General features: G+C 37.2%; 1 protein-coding gene across 1 annotated transcript in view; it reads right to left on the minus strand.

The window, feature by feature from the left end:
- Nucleotides 1–22331, minus strand: part of PPIP5K2 (diphosphoinositol pentakisphosphate kinase 2) — a 46076-nt gene extending 23745 nt beyond the window's left edge. Inside the window, exons 1-16 of the mRNA XM_086629816.1 lie at nt 21948–22331; nt 20165–20360; nt 19360–19450; nt 17808–17893; nt 16275–16429; nt 15771–15872; nt 13098–13259; nt 11845–11966; nt 10148–10249; nt 9508–9594; nt 8498–8573; nt 8303–8412; nt 7185–7270; nt 6388–6513; nt 6167–6288; nt 997–1179 (exon numbers count right to left, since the gene is read on the minus strand). Of these exons, the coding sequence (XP_086485942.1) occupies nt 997–1179; nt 6167–6288; nt 6388–6513; nt 7185–7270; nt 8303–8412; nt 8498–8573; nt 9508–9594; nt 10148–10249; nt 11845–11966; nt 13098–13259; nt 15771–15872; nt 16275–16429; nt 17808–17893; nt 19360–19450; nt 20165–20360; nt 21948–22091 (1950 nt within the window). The 5' untranslated portion in view covers nt 22092–22331. The remainder of the gene's footprint in view (nt 1–996; nt 1180–6166; nt 6289–6387; nt 6514–7184; nt 7271–8302; nt 8413–8497; nt 8574–9507; nt 9595–10147; nt 10250–11844; nt 11967–13097; nt 13260–15770; nt 15873–16274; nt 16430–17807; nt 17894–19359; nt 19451–20164; nt 20361–21947) is intronic.
- Between the last annotated feature and the right edge of the window lie 221 nt (nt 22332–22552).

A 22552-nucleotide genomic window follows, 5' to 3' on the forward strand; every position in this document is an offset into this window, starting at 1 on the left:
AAAAAAACACAACAACAAATCGAAAGAGTTATTATCACTGTATAATCCTAAAGGTTAGTTACTTTCAGTGACTGTCTTAGAAGTGCTCTATCAGTTCCAGTCACCTTTCAAATATCATTATCTCTATATGGCAAAAAAGAAGGGGAAAAATACATCCTTAAGACTTTGTATCTTCTCACTTTTTTCAAGTACTGCTGAATCCACTGCTGACAGTGGTATGGATGATACTTTTAATCCATTTAAATGAATCCACATAAAATATACATGCAGGGTGGTAAAATTATTGTTTGATAATTTCCTCTCAGTACCTTTTAGAAAACAGCATAAAACAGCATTTTAAGCTTCAACCTCATTTGAGGATTTGTATTTAGTTGTTATACTAGACAGAGTAAAGGCAATTGAAAGAGAAAGCAATTTCTTAACAATAGCAGGCATTACTTACATTTAAAACCAGAAACAATCATGTGTGCTCTGTACTAAGTCAGAATAAACTACATTACTATGCTCTAATTTAGCATGTTAATGAGACATTTCCTTTCACTGACTAGAAAGTATTCTGTTTTTCAGCATCTCAGTATTTTAAGAGTTAAAAAGAAAGGCCTTGTAGCAGATTAAATATTGAAATAACTGCAGTAGACAGGCAATACATTTTGTAATATCATACACTGTCAAAGTAAAGATTACAGAAAGTGTAAACAATATAGTTTCATTCCTGAATAATTAAAATATTTTTAATGAAATAGTGAAAAAGGTTTATGAATGAGGTCCCTATCTACTCCTATTGCAAAGTTTGGAGCTATTCTGATTACTCAAATTGCAAGACAGCTCAAAATGTTTAATATCACAATTGGTTGTTCCTTCCTTTGTCGTTCAAACTATCTGCAAGCACACAAATAGTTTTTCACAATAGATACATAAAATCACTTCTCATTACTTTTACATTAGAATTTGTGTGGCTGTTTATTTCATTTCATAGGAAACTAATCATATACTAACCTTATCATAGTCATCAGCAGTAAATTCTCTGTCTCTCTGGAGAATTTCATGTAGTCTTGCTTTAACACGATGCTGACAGCTGCTTAAAGAATCACTGTCGCTGTCCAACAGACCATTCATATTAGCACTTTTTACCATCTGGACAAGAATAGGAGTCAGCTCACCTTCCAAGGCCAGTAGTCCCTGAAGCAAATAATATAATTACTTAGGCAAACAGATAAAAGTAAGAGTATAACAGTATCTTAAAAACCCCACTAATTTAAATTCAAGACTGTATCACTTGCCTACAAGTCAGATAAACAGGAACTTGGCAGACAATGCAGATGTTTGCACAGAAATGGCCCCCAAACCACTGCCTTGGTATGCAGGATTGCTACTGTTGGTGCCACAGTTATGCTGACATGTCATAGAGCATGCTCGTCAACATCAGCTGAAGAGACCCTAGCATCTCAGTGATGCCAACATTGCTCCTTGGAGGCCACAGCTGTTCAGGTCTTGTGTTGCAAGAAGTACATGGTGGCTTCTTCCTAAGGCTGGGAGCAACAGTAGTCTGACTTGTGGGGGACACTGAGTCACCAGATAGTAGCTATGGGAAGAGTTAGCAAACTGAAGAGCATCTGGAAGAATACATGGGAGACATACAAGGTCTTTGCAGAGACCCTCCAGAGGCAAAAGCCCAAACCCTATGTGGCACAGAAGGACAATCAAAGGCTACAGTTGAACAAGACGTGAATGGAGAAGGTTGAAAACTTTTATGACTTTTCTGGCAACAGAAGGGCTCTGGGATAAGGAAGGAAATGCAGTGGTGTCTCATCCTTGAACGCTTCCAGGGATGGGGCATCTACAACTTCTCTGGGCAACCTGTTCCAGTGCCTCACCACCTTCAGAGTGAAAAATTTCTTCCTTATATCTAATCTAAATCTCCCCTTTTTCAGTTTAAATTCATTGCCCCTTGTCCTGTCACTACATGCCCTTGTAAAAAGTCCCTCTCCAGCTTTCCTGTAGGCCCCCTTTAAGTACTAGAAGGCTGCTACAAGATCGCCCCGGAGCCTTCTCTTCTCCAGGCTGAACAGCCCCAACTCAGCCTGTCTTCATAGCAGAGGTGCTCCAGCCCTCGAATCATCTTTGTGGCCCTCCTCTGGACCCGCTCCAGCAGCTCCATGTCCTTCTTGTGCTGGGGACTCCAGAGCTGAACACAGTACTCCAGGTGGGGTCTCATGAGAGCAGAGTAGAGGGGCAGAATCATCTCCCTCGACCTGCTGGCCACGCTCCTTTTGATGCAGCCCAGGATATGGTTGGCTTTCTGGGCTGCCAGTGCACATTGCCAGCTCATGTTGAGCTTCTCATCCACCAGCACTCCCAAGTCCTTTTCCTCAGGGCTGCTCTCAATCCATTCTCTGCCCAGCCTGTGCTTCTGCTTTGGATTGCCCCGACTCACGTGCAGGACCTTGCACTTGTCCTTGTTGAACTTCATGAGGTTCTCACAGGCCCACCTCTCCAGTCTGTCAAGGTCCCTCTGGGTGGCATGTCTTCCCTCCAGCGTGTCCACTACACGCGGATGCACCTCATCGGGTCCCATGGACCTGTCCACCTTCAGGTTCTTTAGATGGTCTCGAGCCTGATCTTCTCCTACAGTGGGCACTTCTACATTCTCACAGTCCCTGCCTTTGCCTTCTGTGGCTTGGGCTGTGCAGCTGGAAGGTGGAAGCAGGGATGGGCTACTAGAGAGGAACACAGATATAACCTGAAAATGAGGAGCGGAATTAAAAGCCTGGAAAGGCTGTGATATCTCCGTTCCTGGAAATACTCAGAACTTGACTGGATATGATTCTGAGCAACCTCATCCAAACTGGCTCTGTGCTGTGTGACGTTAGACCTACAGAGGCTCCTTGAAACCTAAACCTCTCTATCACTTTGTATTATTACTGAAACTCAATTCACATACGTAGTAATTACAAATTACATAGCTCTTTTAATTATGTAATTCTTGCACTGTCTGTGTCCTCTGACACAATTAAAAGAACCGTATCACTGAAATGAGAGAATAAGTGAATACATTATTAGCAAGCAGAAGTATTATGCATACAAAGGGCTACTTGGGAGGAGGAGCAAAACAAGAACTTGCCTAGCATGAAGAAGGGTAAAAGAATACTCTGGCAAGCATTATGGATGTAGGGAGTTTTGAATTCTGTGTTTTATATTAATAGTTCCTATAAATTCATGTTTGTACTGAAAAAAACCCACCAGTTCATGTTTTGTAAACATCACCACAAAATTTTTATTATTTCACCTTTAAAAATACATATAAAAAATATTTCTATAAAGTGCAAAGATGTAGAACAGCTACCATGTCTCACTTATTAGGTATTCATTTTAACATGCCCAAAGTAAGAAGTCTCCTGTAATAACTTTAAGAAACTACTTCTATTAATTACCAAAAAAAAAAGCATGAATGTATAGTCTGCACAATTTTCCATTAAAATATATGCAAAGTAGTTCATTAATTCCACAGTTCTAATAGCTTCAAACCCTCTAATTTCCTCTAAAGTTACAAATCAATGAATGAAAGCTAGTTTCAATGAAAACAATTGCCTTTTGAACTCAACATCTTCTGGTCTGAATCACTGAAAATTACACTTTCTGCTAATGGTTGTCCTGGTTTTGACTTGCACAGAGTTTGTTTTTCTTTCTAGCAGTTAGAAGAGCTCTGTATTTTGGTTTTAGTCTCAGATTCATTATGAGAAGAATGTTGATAGTGTACTGCTGTTTATAGTTGGTGCTGAGTCATTAAGGACTTTTCAGCTTGCGTGTTTTGCCAATGTGCAGGAGCACAACAGGCTGGGAGGAAAGCATAGCCAGGACAGAGAGCCCACAACTCCTCTTACAATTTAAATTTAGATTTAGGATTGAGGGCTAAATTGGCCAATGAAGTATTCCATATCATGCAATATCATTCCCAGTATACAGATGAAGGTTGACTGGGAAGAAGTTCTCTTGCTCTACCAAGGGCTCTCTCAGACTCTTGGTCTCTCAGAGTGCTCTCTCTCCCTTGCTCTCTTTTCAGGCCTCTTGCTCATCTGGGATTGTGCTGTCAGGACTTACCTGTTTCAGAATCGTTTGCCAGGACGGGACAGATGTTGATTACCAGGTGGTGAGCAATTACAGTTTACATCACTTGTTTGTATAAATTATTATCATTACACACATATTTGTAAATGGTCTGGAGGGGGAGCGGAAAGTAAAGGGAGAAGTCGTTCATCTTGAGATTAATGTATTGTATGGATCATCCGGCTCACAGATCCAAATCAAGTTTCTCGGCAATGCCCCGCACACAGGCGACTCAATGTCTAGCACACAGGTGACACAGGGGGGTTGTAGAACCAACCCAGAACCCAGCTTTGTATTGCCTTAAGGCATAGAGAACCCAGCCCTGAGTTGTTTGATGAGTCAGTGCTGCATTATACAAAGAACCAAAGTTTGATTTGAGCCTTCAAATCCCTCAACAAAGAATATGCCCTGAGTCTCAATCCAACCATTGTCCAGTTGCCTGAGATAAGGTAAAGGGAAGCTGGAAGGTTCCTGCTTCAGCAGACATCTTTGTGTACTCAGACAACTTTGTGTATTCACAGGATCGATAAGAGGAAACTCCCTGTCACACTCTCAAAGACCCCCTCAGGCATGGTACCTACACAGTCAGGTAAATCAGGGGATAAAAGCCCTATGATTTGGGTTGGGAATTGGGAGCTGCTTCTCCAACCATACAGCTGGTCTGTGAGAAGATTCTTCCTCCCTATCAGAACGCCAGCCAAGATAACTTCCCTGGGATTGAGAGCCTTTACCTGGAGGGGTAAGTGATTATTTAGCATGCTTTAAGTCTAGTGCGATTGTGTGTCGTCTCTTTTGTGTGCTGCAATAGTGCATTCTGTGACTCTCCTGTGTGTTGTGATAGTGTATGGTAATAGTGTATATTTTGCCTTTAAAATAGCAATAATTCATTTCTCCATTGTATCCATAAAAACCTGCAATAGTGGCGTATGGAATCTGCAAGTGCAGTTCAAGTAAATTGTTATCTTGAACCTTACAGTTAAATCTGTAAATGCAGTGCGAATAAACTGTTTGCTTGAACCTTGTAGTCACAGTCTCTTTTCATTACATGTATTATATCAAATAATTTCTAATGTCTGTTCTTTAACCAACACACACAATCTGTCACAGAAATCTGGCAAAATTTGAGGAAAGTAAGCCCTAAACTAATAAGCAAGGTGCAAACTAAAATGTTGCTATTGGCATGCTGGGCTGCATCAAGAGAAGCGTGGCCAGCAGGTTGAGGGAGGTGATTCTGCCCCTCTACTCCGCTTTCATGAGACCCCACCTGCAGTACTGTGTTCAACTCTGGGGTCCTCAGCATAAGAAACCTGCTTGACAAGGTCCAGAGGAGGGCCACAAAGATGATCTGAGGGCTGGAGCACCTCTGCTATGAAGACAGTCTGGCAGAGTTGGGACTGTTCAGCCTGAAGAAGAGAAGTCTCTGGGGACACCATACAGCAGCCTTCCAGTACTCTGGCCCCCACAAAGGGGTCAAAAGGAAAGATAGGGAGGGACTCTTTATCAGGAAGTGTAGTGACAGGACAAGGTGTAATGGTTTTAAACTGAAAGAGGGTAGATTTACATTAGACCTAAGGAAGAAATTCTTTACTGTGAGGGTGGTGAGACACTAGAAAATGTTGCCCAGAGAAGTTGTGGATGCCCCATCTCTGGAAGTGTTCAAGGCCAGGCTGGATGACGCTTCGAGCAATGTCATCTAGTGGAAGGTGTCCCTGCCCATGGCAGGCAGGTTGGAACTAGATGATCTTTAAGGTCCCTTCCACGCCAAACCATTCTATGAGTCTATGATTTTGAAGGGTTTTACCGGAAAGGACTAAAGTATGTTGCTAGAGCTGTATAATTAAAACCTGTTTGCATCTGCTCAAAGAGCTTCAAATGCTTGGCACATTAATTGGATACTTTTTCACACTGAACTAAATACTATCTGAAAACATTTCTTTTAAAAGACAGCATTATTATACACTGTGGACTCTAATAAACCATAAATCTCCTCAGTCTTCAAAAGAAAAAAGAAACTTGAGAACATCAGAATTTTTAAAATTGAAAATATAATTTCACTCTGTACCTTCGCAAAAGCTGCGGCAGTCATCTGAACTCGTCCCTCATCAGAAGCGTAGATTTTGAGATCATGTCGGTAAGTGCTATGTAATCTAAGTAAACCACATCCAGGAAATCCAGCATAATCTCCTAGCAAACAAACATTTTAATCAAACTCTCATTTTTCACTTGATTATCTTCAAAAGGGATTTATGCCATTTAACACATTTACTTATGTTTTTTTTTTACCTTGTCCACCTGGATACATACACCTGAAAGCCCTTCCAAGCTCCTCTGCTTGAACCCTGCCTGCAGGGGTCAATTCTCCTCCCCATTTTAGAACCAGAAGCAGGGATGGCTCATTTCTTCTATTATCTAATTGTACACAGAGAAACAAGTTTAGTATTGAAGTATACTATAAATCTTTTTTTTTTTTTTTTTGCATATGAACAAAAATATTTGGACTACGCAGGGCTTCAGTAAAGGATCTCTTCAAAATTATAAATCTTTAATAGCATTCTAACATTAAGAAAATATTGAACTGGAGAATTATATAGGCACTTAAACAGAGAAATGTGAAGTAGTTAAACTACAGAGAAAACATGATAAAAATATTTAGCATGAAATCTGAATCAAAAAGTAAATTTAAACAGAAAAATTAAAACAAATTGGACCCTACATACACTACAGTTATTCCAGTCAACAACCATGGGTCAAGGACCAGAAAAGCTTATAAAAGTTCTAAAGACAGCAGTAAATGTTGAGTGAGACTTTCCCATCCCAATCCCAAAACACCTCTTCCGATGAATCACTGAAGCTTTTCACCCTACTTTTCTGTTACAAAAACCCAGTGTTAGAATACAAATTTACTACATAGTTTTAGGTGTCCAGCAGATTAAGAGGCTCTGAATATCTGCTGACAATACAAACATTCATTCAAAACAACATATTCCTTCTTCTTAACATCAAGACACGTTATACCACTAGTCCGTGAGTATTTAAACACACGCAATACTAAGTGACTAGGTGCACAAGTGATACAATACCTTCCTCTTCACTGGAAGTCTTTGGGCAACCATGAGGAAGATACGTTAACTGAACTTTGCGATTTATGCCTGAAAAATGCCCATACCTGAAGCAGGAACAGGGGAAAGTGACAAGGAAAGAGAGAGAGAAATATTTTAAATATTTTCCTCCAAACCTGCTATGCTCCTGTAGCAGAATATAATAAATCTATCCTGGTCATTGATTTGTGCATTTGACCACTGTTTATTGAAGCGGTGCTTAGAACAAACCTAACTCAACAAGCACAGAACAACTAGAGAAATATCTACCATTCTATAATGAAACATTTAAAAACACTATCTATTACATTTTTTCACAACACTGAACATAAAACTGAAAAGAAAAAAAAAAAAGGCATTTGCAGATTACATGAGTAATATATCTATTCAGATCCACAACTGTAGTGGCTACCAGTATCCAGAATCTGATATGGCAGTGTAGATGGCCACTATTATTTAAGTCAATTAAGTTCGCAAGCAGAATTCAGTATTTCAAACAATCATAAATTTCAATAACAACTGTCTTTGTACTGATTTTTTTTAAATTAAAGTTACCTACTACCATTTAGAATTCTGAGACCCCAAATCTTTAACAAACCTTGAAGTCTTAGGTTTTTCTCTTTTTTTAAAAAAAAATCATAAAATATTTCAGGCTTAATATAGAAAATCTTATTTATTTGGAATCCTACAAGTTTGCTGTAAATAGACAGCACATACAGTGAAAGTTTTTGCTGACTCCGTCGGACTTCATTATGTCACATGCTGCAAGAAGCAGATCCTGCACTTGAATACTTTTAAGTTTAAAAACGTGCGAGAAGATAAAATTTGAGATCAAAGAAATTAGCTTTTTCATGTAGAAAGTATATTGACACACTAGATAAAGCAGTAACCTCAATTAAAAAGATAAGGAGAAAAAACCAGAGATGGATCAGTTCTTCATAATGTCAAACGTGACATCTTTTCTCTTGATAACCCTTGTGTTTGAATTAATATATCGTTACATATTTGATAACCATTGCAATCCAAGCAATAACTGGCCAAACAGGTCAAAATAGTAGATACAACTTCGTTGCTATGAAGCCTGAAAATCAGACACTTACATTTCTAACACAGTCTTTAGCTGTTCAAGTTTTGCTTTACTTTCTTCAATTTCAGAATCATTGTTTTGCCCGAGTTCTACAAGGAGTTGTCTTGCTATATCAAGCACTTCCTAAAGAAAGGAAACATAAAATTTACTTCAATAAATAATTTTCTACTTATAAAATACCACAGCAAGAAAACAAAGACAAACTCGCCTGCAACTGTTTCGGTTTTTTCAGCTTTAGTTTTCCAGATTTATATCCGTCGCATTTTTCGAAGAGATCAAAAAACCTTTAAGAGAAAGAATATTGATTAAAACCCATAGTTAATAAGTTGAAATATTACTTGAACAAGTGGCTTTTAAACTCAAAGCTGTCTGATACTAGCATCTTTACACTATTTGAAAAGCATGTTAAGACCTGCACTACAGAGGTCAAACCAACCTTTATTCAAATTCCCAAGAAAGTCTTCAACACATGAGAGAAATAAGAGCACTAAAAATGTTCTCTTACTGACTTGCTAAGTGTTAAAAAAAAAAAGGGGGGGGGAGGATATTCTATACATCAAAAAGACATAATATTTGAATATACAGCTATGTCAATTCTTAATCTTCAAGAAAGATCCTGAACAAAATAAAATGGGCAGTCCTATAAATTTACAGCATATATGTGTGAATGCAAGAGTCTAGTTTCAAAACAATTACTTTTCACTGAAATTGCACCCGATTCCAGGACAATTATATAAGGCACTTTATGGAGTTAACATAAAGATGGTATCTAGCAGAAACTCAGAGTCATCAAACTTTGACGAAAGTAAAAGACAAAAAAGTGGTGCAACAAGAGTACAGCTCACACAAGAACAGTTATGATAAAATGAGAAAGGCAGAAGTCACAGTCAAATGGTGAACCAGAAATATTCTCTGCTGCATTATTTTGAATAAAGACATCTATACAAACAGATGCATTTTCATTAAGATCAAGCAGGACTGTTCACAAGGCACAGCCTGTGATGATGGAAGTCGCACAAGTAATTTGACAGTCCTATTAGAAAGAGAGGTGCAGGCTTGTTAATTAGCTGCAACATCAGTTAGATTTCAAAGAAAGCAAAACAAAATAAAAAACAACTTGTATGATGCAATTTCTGCTCAGTTCATTGCTTGCACACTTCCAAGAAGTGAGTGTTGCTCTAAAGCATCCAAACTAGTTTTTACCAAGATTCTACTTACTTCTGATGTTTTACTTCCATTTTCATTTTTTGTTTTGGTGTTCGATCCCCATGGCGTATTACAGCTATAACACATCTAAGCTCCATCCTGAAATTTCGAGAGAGTTTTATTTCACAATTACAAATAAGGGTCTTTAACATTAAAACCACCACAAATCAAGACAATTGACAAAGTCGTAGTTGTTTGACATAACTACAGAAGTGATGGAAGGATATGCAAGAATACAAGGTTAACTGAAAATGATGTAAAGTATAAAATATAAACACTGATTTTAAGACTTGGGTAACTACAGAATATCTATTTTAAGTAGATATTAAAACAACGATTTTGAGGTTCATTAAATGAGAGAGCATGTTTATTAGAAGCGTATATTAAGTTGGTGCTGGAACAATGATTAGCAGTGAAGGAAGCTATGCATAAAAGACGCTACACTTGAAAATCTGCTGTTCTATACTCAGCTTGACTAAGGGTCAGAAACTCTGATTGCTGGCATAGCAATTGTGATTCCTTCCTTGTTTTTCACCACACAAAACAAGCGTTCATAGGCCAAAGTGGGCACACCTTGTGAAGAGAAAAAGAAATTCGCACAAAAGTTACATTAGGAGTTTGCTCAATTCAGGTGTAGCTACTATTTTCTTACATTGTTCCAGAGGTGGTTGGCACAATAGGGATATCTTCAGCTTCCAGAGGAATTGACCATGGTATTTGAAACTGGGGAGCAAGTTCTCTCATTATGATATTTCTAAAAAAGACGTTGAGAAGAAAAAAAAAAGTTTGAAGCATAGTTTATACAACACATACAAACTCCAAACTAAATACATAATACACACGTGCATTTTTATCAAGTGGTTTTAGAGTACTAACAGTCATGAGTCTCTAAATGCTTATTTTTCTTTTAACTGTATAATAAAAATCTACTTAAACAACAATTTAAAGCTACTACAACTGCCACAGAGACAACAACTAGCCTAATGGCCCTGGATTTCTAAGAAACCTCAGTTTTTGAACTCCAGTTTCTAAAAGAGTTCCTTGGATATAATTCAGTTTTATTCATTTAAATATTCAGATACCTTACTCCATTGCCTAAATGAAAGTCCCTGATAATCAGCAAGCCATTCTCATAAGAGTAACTGGTACCTTTAGAGGTAATTTCTTAAAAGTTTCTGTGATAGAACTGGAAAAATAGAACTGGTCAGTGACTACAAAATGATAACACTGCCTTCACCTACAGAAGGTTGTTAAAACTTGCTAATGTTCTGTCTCCCAAGTATTTCAGAAAAATATACAGAACTTCAGATTAATATCTTTGTCAGAAGCAGCAACACTGAAGAAAAAAGTTGTGAACCTTGAAGTAGCAAAAGCCAAAATTTAATTTCTAAAAAGCTCGGGAAAAAAATCTGCTGTGTTAATATCTGTTAAAATCTGTTAAGTATAACACTACCATTGTATTATGTTAAGGAATCACGCATAAGGAAAAAATAATGTGATAACTTTCTCAGAGAATTCAACAGCTAGAACAAGTTGAATAAAAATAAATCAAAATGGGTCTGAGAATTGTAAGTCTAACTCAAAAAGCTGTCTATAACAACAGGGTTACAGTTGTTATCTAGGATTTCAGCTTAGTTCTTCCCCCATTTAATAAGATCCCAGACCATTTGATCATGCAGAAAGTCACACTGTATCTGATGCCATATCTCATGCTGTATCTCATCAGTGCAATATTACTGCAGAGCCAGTTTAACTGGCCAAAATGGGATTATTCTACATTGAGAGCAACATTTCATTGGAATAGAGTTCACTACCCAATTCTGCATGATCCTTTGTTATACCTTTTTTTGCTCTCAGTAGCAAAGAGAAGATGGTATGACAAAAGACACCTTGATACTACATCAGTTTGGATTTGCTAGTAAGAAATCCACAAATACACAAGTATACACCAGCTTCAGATCAAGGACAATGTACATTAATTTGGACATATATTAAACAGCAGCAAGCATAACCATGCAGTGGTGCTTCTCTACTTGAAAAAATACTCAACTACCTTTAAGAACTTAACCTGGCTTTCAAAATACCTATTCAGTTAGCTTTAAATGTTCACAAAACACTCGAACTCAGATGTTTTGGATGATTTTAGGAATAACGAATTTATTTAAGATTTCTTTATTGATTTAGGATTCTTTTTAAAATTTTTTATTTTATTAATTTAATGACTTATTTTAGGTGATATTGCATTTTAAATAATTAATTTAGGAATAAGGAATAAGTGGTACATAAACTATAGTCACATACAAAAGAGTGAACAGGTAAAACTCCTGGAATAAATCAGTAAACTCTTACCCCAGTATCTTAGCACAATCATCATAGTATTTCATGGAGTTTTTCACAAAACTGAAGCCATTCACATCACAGACATAGGACTGTCCATTAGCTCGCAGCAAATCAAAGCCACAAACTGTTTGCTGTTTTTAAGAATAAAAGTTCAAGTCACTAATCACCTTCCTTAGGATTGCTTATGCTAAATAAAATTTATATTTTAACATGATATTAACCTCAAAACATGACAAAAATACGACATATTTTATACTCAGTACCTTTTGCCAATTCCATGTTAGGTTTGCTCATGTCATGCAAACATCTTCCTGTTTTTAACTTTGTATCTCCAACTTGATTTTACTCTTCCTACATATCCCTAGCAGTATCAGTATTGAAGGTCAAGCTTACATGTGCACAAACTTAACCTTGCAACTTTACAGCATAAGCAATGATGGGACTACAAATTTCCCATTCTGAGTGTGGTTTCCTCCTACACATAGTTTTTAAGGGTGGCAGGTAAGAAATGACAAAATATCAATAAAAACATTTATGCCCAAATTTAAATTTAACAGGATATTTTTGACATTGATATAATATTGACATTATTACTACAGGATAGTAGATGTTCTTTCAGTAGATTACTTTTTAGATCTCAAAGCCCACTTTGCTAGGTGGTAGAGGTTCATACCCTACAGGCTCCAGAATGCCATCATAGTTACAGGTAATGAGACAGACTGAAAATACAGCATTTTAATAAAACAGGTAAAAGGAGGGTAAGAGATTGAATGAAGTTTTAACAAAGGAATCTTAAAACTGTACAAAAATGGAAACTGTCAAACACTTCAAATAAGGACCTAGTCATGCCAGGACCAAATTAACATTTAATTGGGCCCAATGTAAACAGCAGGTAACAAAAGTTACAAAAATTTGACTACTGAAATTGTATTTCACTAACTTAGAAACCATTAACAAAACGTGTCAATGTATTATGCATAGAACAGATATATAGTGGACTAGCAAAGCGCAATAGCAACATGTGAATTCAGGAAACTCATGCAACATAAGCAACCCATCCAGAACTTTTCAACGCATTACAGGAAGAATTCTTCTAGATCAAAAAAAAGATGTGGATGTGTAAGTTCAACTTTTCAGCTTCCTAGGAGTTCTGCAACAATTATCACTGCTGCCTCTGTGCACTAAAACGCTATAGAAGTTTCGTGTAATAAACAATTAATTAACAATGCATGTTTGATCAGATAGGGAAGTAACCAGCTTACTTTAAAGGCAAGGCATACTTTCCAAGCAATTAACTTCTCTCTTGCATTCAGGATGACTGGATATCTCACTTCTTTTCCTTCACTATCTCGTTCTACCTTGCCATCCAGAGCTGGAGACTTCCGGGCTTCAGCATGAGCATAATCTGGACCTACTGTGTACACCTTTATGGAAAAACAGGAACTCTTGATACAGTGTAATAAAATTACATTACATATATGCATACATCTTGCTAAATTTATCTCAAATATGATAATGACTTCAAAAGATACTAGCTCCTTTCATAATTGAAAAGGTCACTCTAAAGTACCTTCCTCAATGGCATTCTCTGCCTTCAGAGAACACTCATCATTCATTGACAACCTAGGATAAAGCAAAAGGAGAAAACAGCTGGAGCACACATAAAGAAAAATAATAATTATGAAACTTGATGAATAAAAATGAATTTCTTAATTACGGTAATACAGAGGTAAAGAATAATGTTTTCCTCCCCAAAACATCTGCTGAACTTGGAGAGCAGATTAATTTGAGATTCATTTCAGTTTACTTGATTATGGTAATCGGGCTGCAGGACTAAGTGATTCTCTTCATTAAAAAATATTTTCATATTTTAGGCAGGACTAAACAAAGCAAAGACCTGCCCAGTTTTAGCATGACAGAGCAAGAGCTTGAGAGAATGACTGTGCTATCTACTCTGCTGCAGTTTCAATGCACACTGAAAGACTGGAGCATATGCTAGAAGAGACTTGTCAGCAGCTCTCAAAAATGGGTTACTGTCACTTTAATTAAAAACAAAACTCTAAGTTTTGATAAAAAAGTATTCCACTAAACCAGATGATTTCAAATACCGCCAATTTAATCAATTCAGGCTAGAGAATGAGTTGGGTGAAGCCACCTCATATAAAGCTGACTGTCTTGTTACTTGAAGAAAATCCATTATTATTTGGGATGTTAAAGCCCACAGCTACTGTTGTTAGCTACAGTACAAGTAGTCAAAATAGTCCCCAGCCCTCAAGTCATTTGCATCCCTTCAGGTTGTAAGCAACTTCCCTTTTGGAAGCAGTTTATAAAGCTCTTACACAGACATCCGTAAACCCAGATCAACCTATTGCAAAGTGTTGCACAGTATAACCATCCAAAGAGCACAGCTCATGAAACATAGCAACTTAAAGTAGAGGGATTGTCAGAGCACATAATACAAGCATTCCTCTTGTGTATCACCAAGTGGAAAAAGTTGACTGCAATTGATAAAAGGGTTCTTTGGCCTAAGATTGGATTAGATTTTGCACTCTCTAAACATCCACTTTTTGTCTAAATACACTGATCTCTCATGCATATTGTAAAACATTTCACATGTTTTGTGATGAGCTTAAAATATCCAGAACTAACACAAAGGGAAAGAAAGCAATCTCCATACATGGCTGGCTTAACACCTATTCTGTTATTGTTCTATTTTAGCACTCTTCTGTGATACTTATCTTTACATCTGTTAAGAAAATAAACAAACAAAAGAGTGAAAATAATTACAGAGAAGGTCAATGCATTATTTTATGCAACTTCATATAATTCTAGTATGCAACTTTTGTTTACTAATTAGAATATTGAGATATTCAGTAAAATCTATTTCAATTACAGATTTCTTTGTAACCTTCAGACAAAATATCTAGGCAGCATCTATCTGTTTATACAGGAAAGTATATGCTGTTCTGGCACTAATACAACACAAAAAAGAAAGACAATGTGTTGGGGAAGAGGCCTCCAGCACTTCATTCCAGAATAAGCAAAGCCAGTTTACGTTACAAGTACCATGTTTAGCTAGAATAAGAATTACATTCTTTGCTTATGAACTGTATCAAAACTTCATTAAAATTAATCCTTGACACAAAGACAGAGTTTTGTCTTTAAAACCGTGTCCTCGTTTTAGCTGGGACAGAGTTAGCTCTTCTTTTTAACAGCTAGAAGAGCTCCATGTTTTGGTTTTACTCAGAGGCTCGCTCTGAGAAGAATGCTGATAGCAAGCTGATGTTTGTGGTTGGGTGTGAGACTCCAAGGACTTTTCAGTGTGCCGGAGTGCAGAAGCACGGCGGGATAAGGGGGGAGCATAGCTGGGACAAGGGGGACACGATTCCCCTTGTGATTTGTGGTGGAACTTAAGATTGAGGGCCAAACTGGCCAATTAGTATTCCATATCATGCAGCGTCATGCCCGGTATAAAAGTGAGGGTCAGCCAGGAAGAAGAGCTTTTGCGCTTTGGCTCTTTCGCCGCTTTTGCTCTTTCGCGCTTGCTGCGCTTTTGCTCTATTGCCTTTTTTTTCCCCCTCTCTTTCCCAGTACTCCCACTCTCGGAGTACTATCTCTCTCTCTCTGCCCCTCTCTATTTCGGGGCCTCACGTTCGTCTGGGATTTGCAGCTTCAGGACGAGACGGGCTTCACATACGAGGGGGTGGTGAGCATCTACACTGTGTATTAAATCATCTGTATTAAACTGTTCTTATCTCAAGCCACGGGTTTCCCATTTATCCTTTAATTCTCTCCCTCACCCCTGGGGCTGGGGGAGGGTGAGTGAGCGACTGTGTAGGGTTTGGTTGCCGGAACGGCCTAACCCACGACAAACTGACAAGCTCTTTGAGCACTTGATTGTTCTAAATATAAATAAGAATGTGCAGTTGTCATACCTTCACATCAGTGCCATCTGTAGGCATGAATTCCTCATAAATATAGGAGCCTGTTTTTCTCACACTGCTTTCAGGGGAATAAACACTGCTTCTGCTGCCAATCTGAAATGAATATTTTTCTGTTAATAAACTCATAGGCTACTGCCTGAGAAACTTTAAAACTCCTTAAAATAACACACCTGTACTGACAGAACACTTCCTGTACCAAATGAAGTAGGTTTTGATCATTCCCAAAAGATTTTTATAAGATTCCAAAAGTGCACTAACAGTGCATGCTTCTTTTATCTATAAGAATCTGCAGTGGCTGACGATCTACTGCAAGGAACAAGGGTCTTCATTCAATCTACATGTTCTCTTGAAATGAATTTCTCTGATCTGCCAATACTTTTGCATAAATTGGACATGACAAAACAGGTCCCAGCTAGCATACAGATAGGATAGAATGACTCCGCAATTCTGTTAGACATCAACAACTTTTCAACTGTTTTAGTACAATACCCTCACCTTTCGAAAGAGCCTCTGGCTTCCACCCCCAGCAGATGTTGGATAATAAATGTAAACATTGTGGTCCTCAGCACTAACCGGCTTTTCTACAAAAGGCTTTTGGAAAATTTCTCCATTCACTTCCACATGATCTTCGCCTTCAATCAAGTTGCATTCTGAAGAAACAGTATGAACAACAGAGATGTATTAATATATTCATCAAATAAAATGATTAGAGATTTGGGGTAATTTTGTAGGTTGAAATAAAAAGATATTACATTTTTGGTTCACTGATTTGTTACTGACTCCACAAAGACTTGATGATCATGTGCTGAACATGTCTGCTGTACCACGTCTATGTTATGTTACTTTAGTACTATGTCCCAGGATTTCTGTTGATTCCTTGTCAGGAAATTGTCTCCTACAGATGCATAAGCTTGCATGGGTGGTATTTTTCTGGAAATGTTTTGAAGACAGGGAGTAGGGCTGTTTGTCTCTTTCTTCACTGTCTTTTTCTGAAATATCAGGGGGATGGCAAATGGACAGTGAACATGATATGCTGTCAGATACAACAGTGCTTTTAATAGGCTGAGAACTGTCTCACACTGTGTGATTGATGCACTTTACACAGAGGATAAGCTCCTCTGGAATCAGAGATCAGGACTCCACTACTGGTTGACTGCATGCAGCAGTTTTTATTTGACTTTTGTAGCATAAATGAGTGTTTTTTCCCCTAGATTAAGCAGACATTTTAACCTAAAATTCCCTACCTCAAGAGCCACACCACAGGGTCACTTCAATACTTCAATTCTCTTTTTTTTTTTTTCCTTATCTCTTACTGTTACTCTTGCGTCTTGACCTGTCATTGCAATCTCCTATTGTTGCTGGAGGTTTTAATTTTAGTAGAAAAAGCTGCTATTTTTGTTTTCAGGTACAGAAAAAATTAATTCCAATTTATATTTAGAGTATATCATCTGCAGATCTGATTGCACTAGATTTCCCTTACATGGTTGCTTGTACTTAGAAGGGAAAGTATTCAAAAGTCTCACTTGTTTCTGTCAATACTACTTCCGTAAGTAAAATTGCAACATCATCAATGTTGCTCTCTTTGGTGACATATTAGAACTTCAGTTTGAGTTTGGACACCCTTATATTCTAGTTGTTCTATGATGGCTGTAAGAAGACTGTGACCCCAGGCTTCAGAATCATGCTTTTCAGATGCATACTTGTACTGCCGTTGGCTGGGATGGAGTTAATTTTCTTCACAGCAGCTGGTATGGTGCTATGTTTTGAATCTGTGACCAAAACAGTCTTGATGTTTTAGTTATTACTGAACAGTGGTTACACAGCATCAGACTTTTGCACTTCATATACTGTCCCCACAGCCAGTAGGGGTTAATTCACAACAATACTTTAAATACTGGAGGAGAAATCAATCTCTGCACCAAAGAATTAATTGTCTAGCAAGTGAAATTTAGCTTTCTGCTATGTATGTACTGTTCTCCAGTGGAAACAAACATGCCAATGGTTCATGTTTTAGTCATCAGTTTTTACCTTGGGGATTATTTGGATCACGGTTCAGAACTGCATAGCGAGGAAGTAAAATGCCTTCAGCTTTAAGAATACCGTATACTTCTCTCCTAGAGGAAAAGAACAAAAGTTGCACAGTATAACAGCAAATCCTGCCAATATTCGTATTTTACAGTCCATGAGTAAGGGACTAGAAAAACACATACAATTATTATTTTTTTTAGATCACACAGGATAAGATTACATACATAATACTCTGCTTATTAATATAATGCTTTAAAGGCCACTGACACAGCTGTACCTTTGCAAAGATCTCATCAATATCAATAAAAACATAATTTGCTATTTTAGTCCTGTCCTCTCCACTTTGGCAGCCCAATAGCAATTTACACAGAATAATTCTCTTGTTAAAGGAGATTATTAACGTGAAAGGTTGAAAAAGTTTATACAGGACAGCAGCTGAAGGCATCCAAAATAGCAAGTCTGCTCATTGTTCAGAAGGCTCCAACACTGATGTATTTTTCTCACTATTGTTTTGTCAATATTTGCTATGCATGATTGCAGCCCCAAAAGAAAATTCATTTTGAATAACCACATGATCTTTGAATACCAAAAACTTCTATTAAGTATCAACTTAACAGAAAAAAAGACCTTTAGTAAACCACATGAATTCTACAGTTACAGTAGGCTGCACAGTGCTATACATACCTAAGCTATACATATTTTCAGAGTTTAAAATTTTTAATTTGCTAAGCTTTAGACAAATGTATCACCAAATTTCTACTTTGGTAAATCTTTAGATGTATCAATATAGAATCATAGAATCATTTAAGTAGGAACAGACCTTTAAGATCATCAAGTCCAACTGTTATCTGAGCACTGCCAAGTCCACCACTAAACCATGTCCCTAATAGTCAGGTTTCTCTACATCTTTCCATTTTGAAGAGTGACCTCTGCCCATCTGACCAAACACATCCTTTCAACAGACCTTAAAATTATTTTAAATGTTTCAGGACAATGCCTCAGTCTCTTATTTAGACTACAAAATGTTCTTGAGGCTTTCTTTGGGAAAGTCTTTTTAGCAGGGGCAAAATGCTCTAACAGCATTCAATCTTCAAAATAACTGTCAAGATGCCGATGCCCCAGCCCTACATCTCAAGACTTGAACAACATATATATCATGTCCCTGAGCATAATAAGATTAACTGAATGTTAAAAGTAGTAAACCAAAAAACATACTGAAGACATATCCCAGAAAACTATGCATATATTAGTAAAACATAACATTCACTGTCATTTTGACTATTGTACTGTGGCATCCAATTATTATTACCCAGCTGGCTTGAATTGAAACTGAATGTAATTAACTAATTAACTAAGGTTGAGACCCTGCCTACAAAAGGTGGGCCATTTCCTCCTGGCTGCGGAAGATGGAATGGCATCCTTGGAGCCGCAGCCCAGGCTGGTGAGCAACACTGTACAATACATTGGAACTGTTACTATGCAATAGCAGCAGATTCGCACAGTCTCCGACTTAAAAGTAGTTTGCTGTTCACAGGTAATTAATGTTACTTACCTGTCTTGTATATGATACTGCATATTCAAGTCATTGATTACGAATGGATTCCTGAGTTTTGCATAGGCAACTGCTTTGTCCAGTGGAAATCCTAAAATATTCATTAAGGCAAATAAATTAAAACTACAAGACACAACACCAGTAAATAGTTTGGCACTTTCATATTCAAGCTTTAGAGTACAACCAGAGATATGGCTTAAGCAAGAGGATGGTCCCTCAACTATAGACACAACATCAGCTCAAGACGATCATGAAACTACAGCCTAATTTCAGCACACGTTGCCAAAAATAGTGGTCCTGTCTCCAATACCCTCCTCCTCACTCTACCTGCCCTCCATTTCCACAGGGCCAGAACTAAGGCTTTTATTGCCTCTGCCTGAAAATATGATTTTTAACTTAAGTCTACCCATCTTTGGTTCACTGCCCAGCCCCACAAAAAGAGATATCAGCAGAGATACATAAAAAAGTGGCCAGAGACCCAACACTCCCACTGAGAAAGTAGCATGCCTTCACAGTTATTGGACCAAGTTAGTATTAGATCACCATTTCCACCAGCTCCACAAATATTTACCAATGGAATAACTATTTTGAATACCATGTCAGACAGGATTTTTGCAAGCAATGAAAACAGTATTATTTAAAGAGCTTGTATTTTAAAAGTCAGCTGTATTATATTAAACAAGACAAATTAATCACTTCTTAGGAAAATCCAATAAAACTATGAGATAAAAAAAATAAAAATACCCTCCCACTGGTTAAAGTATTTAGATGTCAAAAATATTTATGGTATTATTAGAAAATTTACCTTTAGAATGAAAAGAAATGAGACAGTCACATAAAGGCCAGTTTTCTACTGGCTCATTCAAAATAATATCCTCTTCAAATATTACCACAGTTATGTACTTAAACATGGAGAGCCGTTCAAGAATTTCTTTCATTGGTTTGGACTTAGATTTCTTAGCCATTGAACAAATGCCAACTGCGATTTGTCTTTCTGGTGGCTGAAGTGGGGGTGGAAAAAAGCAATTATTATTTTTAAGTCTTCTCAGAACACAACATGGTTTTAGCAGCACAATACTAAAGCAGATATTTTCTGTTAAAACTCACATACTACCTTTAATTTAGTTTTTAATCAGGTAAATTGCCAGCAGGTAACAAAATGCAGCATGACAGCACACTGCACTACATCTTTACAAAAAATACCTCAAAAAATGAAACTATTCAATAGCTCTAGACTACTTTTTGTGAGTATTGCATCAGGAACAAATACACAGGATGAAAATCTAAGTCAGAAGTGTCAAATCTGAATGAAATCATACTTATGGCTTACTAACTAGCAATTAGAAATTCACTAGCAATTCATTTTCAAACTATTTAATTTTCCTACATCTACTTAGCACTCAGGAGGCTTCTCATCTTACATGTATGTTTAGAGCAGAGGGAATAAATACAAGATACTTAATACTACAGGTGAATTATGAAAACCAAAGCCAGTAAACCAGAAAATACTATTCTAGATTTATGAGCTATTTTCTGCATAGATAGTTTCACTTCTGTATACTCTTTTCATGCTATACGCCTTTAAACATTTCTTTCCCCCAGTGGTATTTCTAAGTGCAACAGCCAACCTACTCTGTTTAAAAAGAAACAAAAAAAAAAACCCAACGCAGAACAATCCTGTATTTCAACTTACTGTTCTTCTAAAATACAGCAAATTATCTTCTCTTGCAAAAATAAACTGACTGAATTGAGCTGTCTGAGCTGCTGATTTTGCACTACTTCTCTTAATTTCCAAGTTACTTTTAATCATGGTGAAGTGTTTTGTTAACACTTTCTTGCATTTAAATTTTTTAGACACGCTTGCAATCAGTGAAAATTTAATCTGATTATTACCTCAAGTGAAACGTTAGACTAAAAGAACAGCGAAATACAGGTGAAAAATGACATAACATGACAACTCATGCACAATAAAATAAAGAGTTGTGTCTTAAAACCCCTAAAAATCGGTAAGCACACTGTTAAAATACAATTCAGAACACTCTGCAAGGATAATAAGCTAAAGCATAACTTAAGTTTAATTTAGCATGCACTATCTATACATCAAGACAAGGACAAGAACGAAAACATGTTGGATCTTAATGAAAACAACAGTAAGATGAAAAAAGAAAAGTTGAGTCTGTTCAAGCTGAAAAATCCAAAGTTAACTCTGCAACAGTTGACAACACACACAGAAGAAAAAATCTAGATTGCTTTTTGCTACTAATTATCCAAATAAATAAAATCAAATCTTATGCCATCAAGTTCATTCCCAGAATCGAAATCAAGTTTGCAAAGCTGGCACATCAACCTCAGATACCCTGAAACTCTGTATTAAGGTCAAGCACACCTCCTTTAAATTTCAAGGTATGCTTACTTTTCTAGTATGCCGCCTTTCCAAACATAACTGACAGATCATTATCTGAATATGAACGATTTCCCAATTCAGAACATCATTTCAGTATTGGACTTTTGTGATCTAATGTCATTTCAAAGTAAAATAAGGTTAGAGAACATACAGACTAGTACACACATGTCCCCACAGTACATACCGATTCATACTCTTCCTCCTCTTCTTCCCCATGGTCGTAGAAATGTTCATAATCTGTAGATCTGTCTGAATCCAATAATTCTTCTCCATCTTCTCCACCCACAAAGAATCTAGGAGGATCATTCTCTGTCGCACGGACAGACATGGTTAAAAGATCTATAGAGATCTATGTAGAAACCGCAGCCACTTTGGCAGCTGAGATACTGGGCATGTTTCCCACTGACTCAGGAACACAAAAGTCCCCTGCTCCTTGAAGGTGCTTGTGCAGTGTTGTCACTGTGATGACGCTGTCTGCCAGACACTGTTTAACTGGTATTATCTGCTCATTATTGGTTTGAGTTGCTGCTCCAAGAAAACCACAATAGGCTACTGGTTCCCTGAGTTGATACAACAACTTCTTAACCTAAAAAAAAAAAATCCAAACAGACAACAAAAAGAAAAACCACACTTGATAAAGGCACATAAAATAAACGCTTGTTATTTAGAAAAAACATGTGGACATTTACACACCTCTGAACAAAGCATCAGAAATAAAACCACACACAATACACACAGTCTACACTTTTACGTGTATGTTTAGAGCAGAGGGAATAAATCCAAGATATT

This window comes from Tauraco erythrolophus, chromosome Z (genome assembly GCF_009769465.1).
Source record: "Tauraco erythrolophus isolate bTauEry1 chromosome Z, bTauEry1.pri, whole genome shotgun sequence".
Classification (NCBI taxonomy): domain Eukaryota; kingdom Metazoa; phylum Chordata; class Aves; order Musophagiformes; family Musophagidae; genus Tauraco; species Tauraco erythrolophus.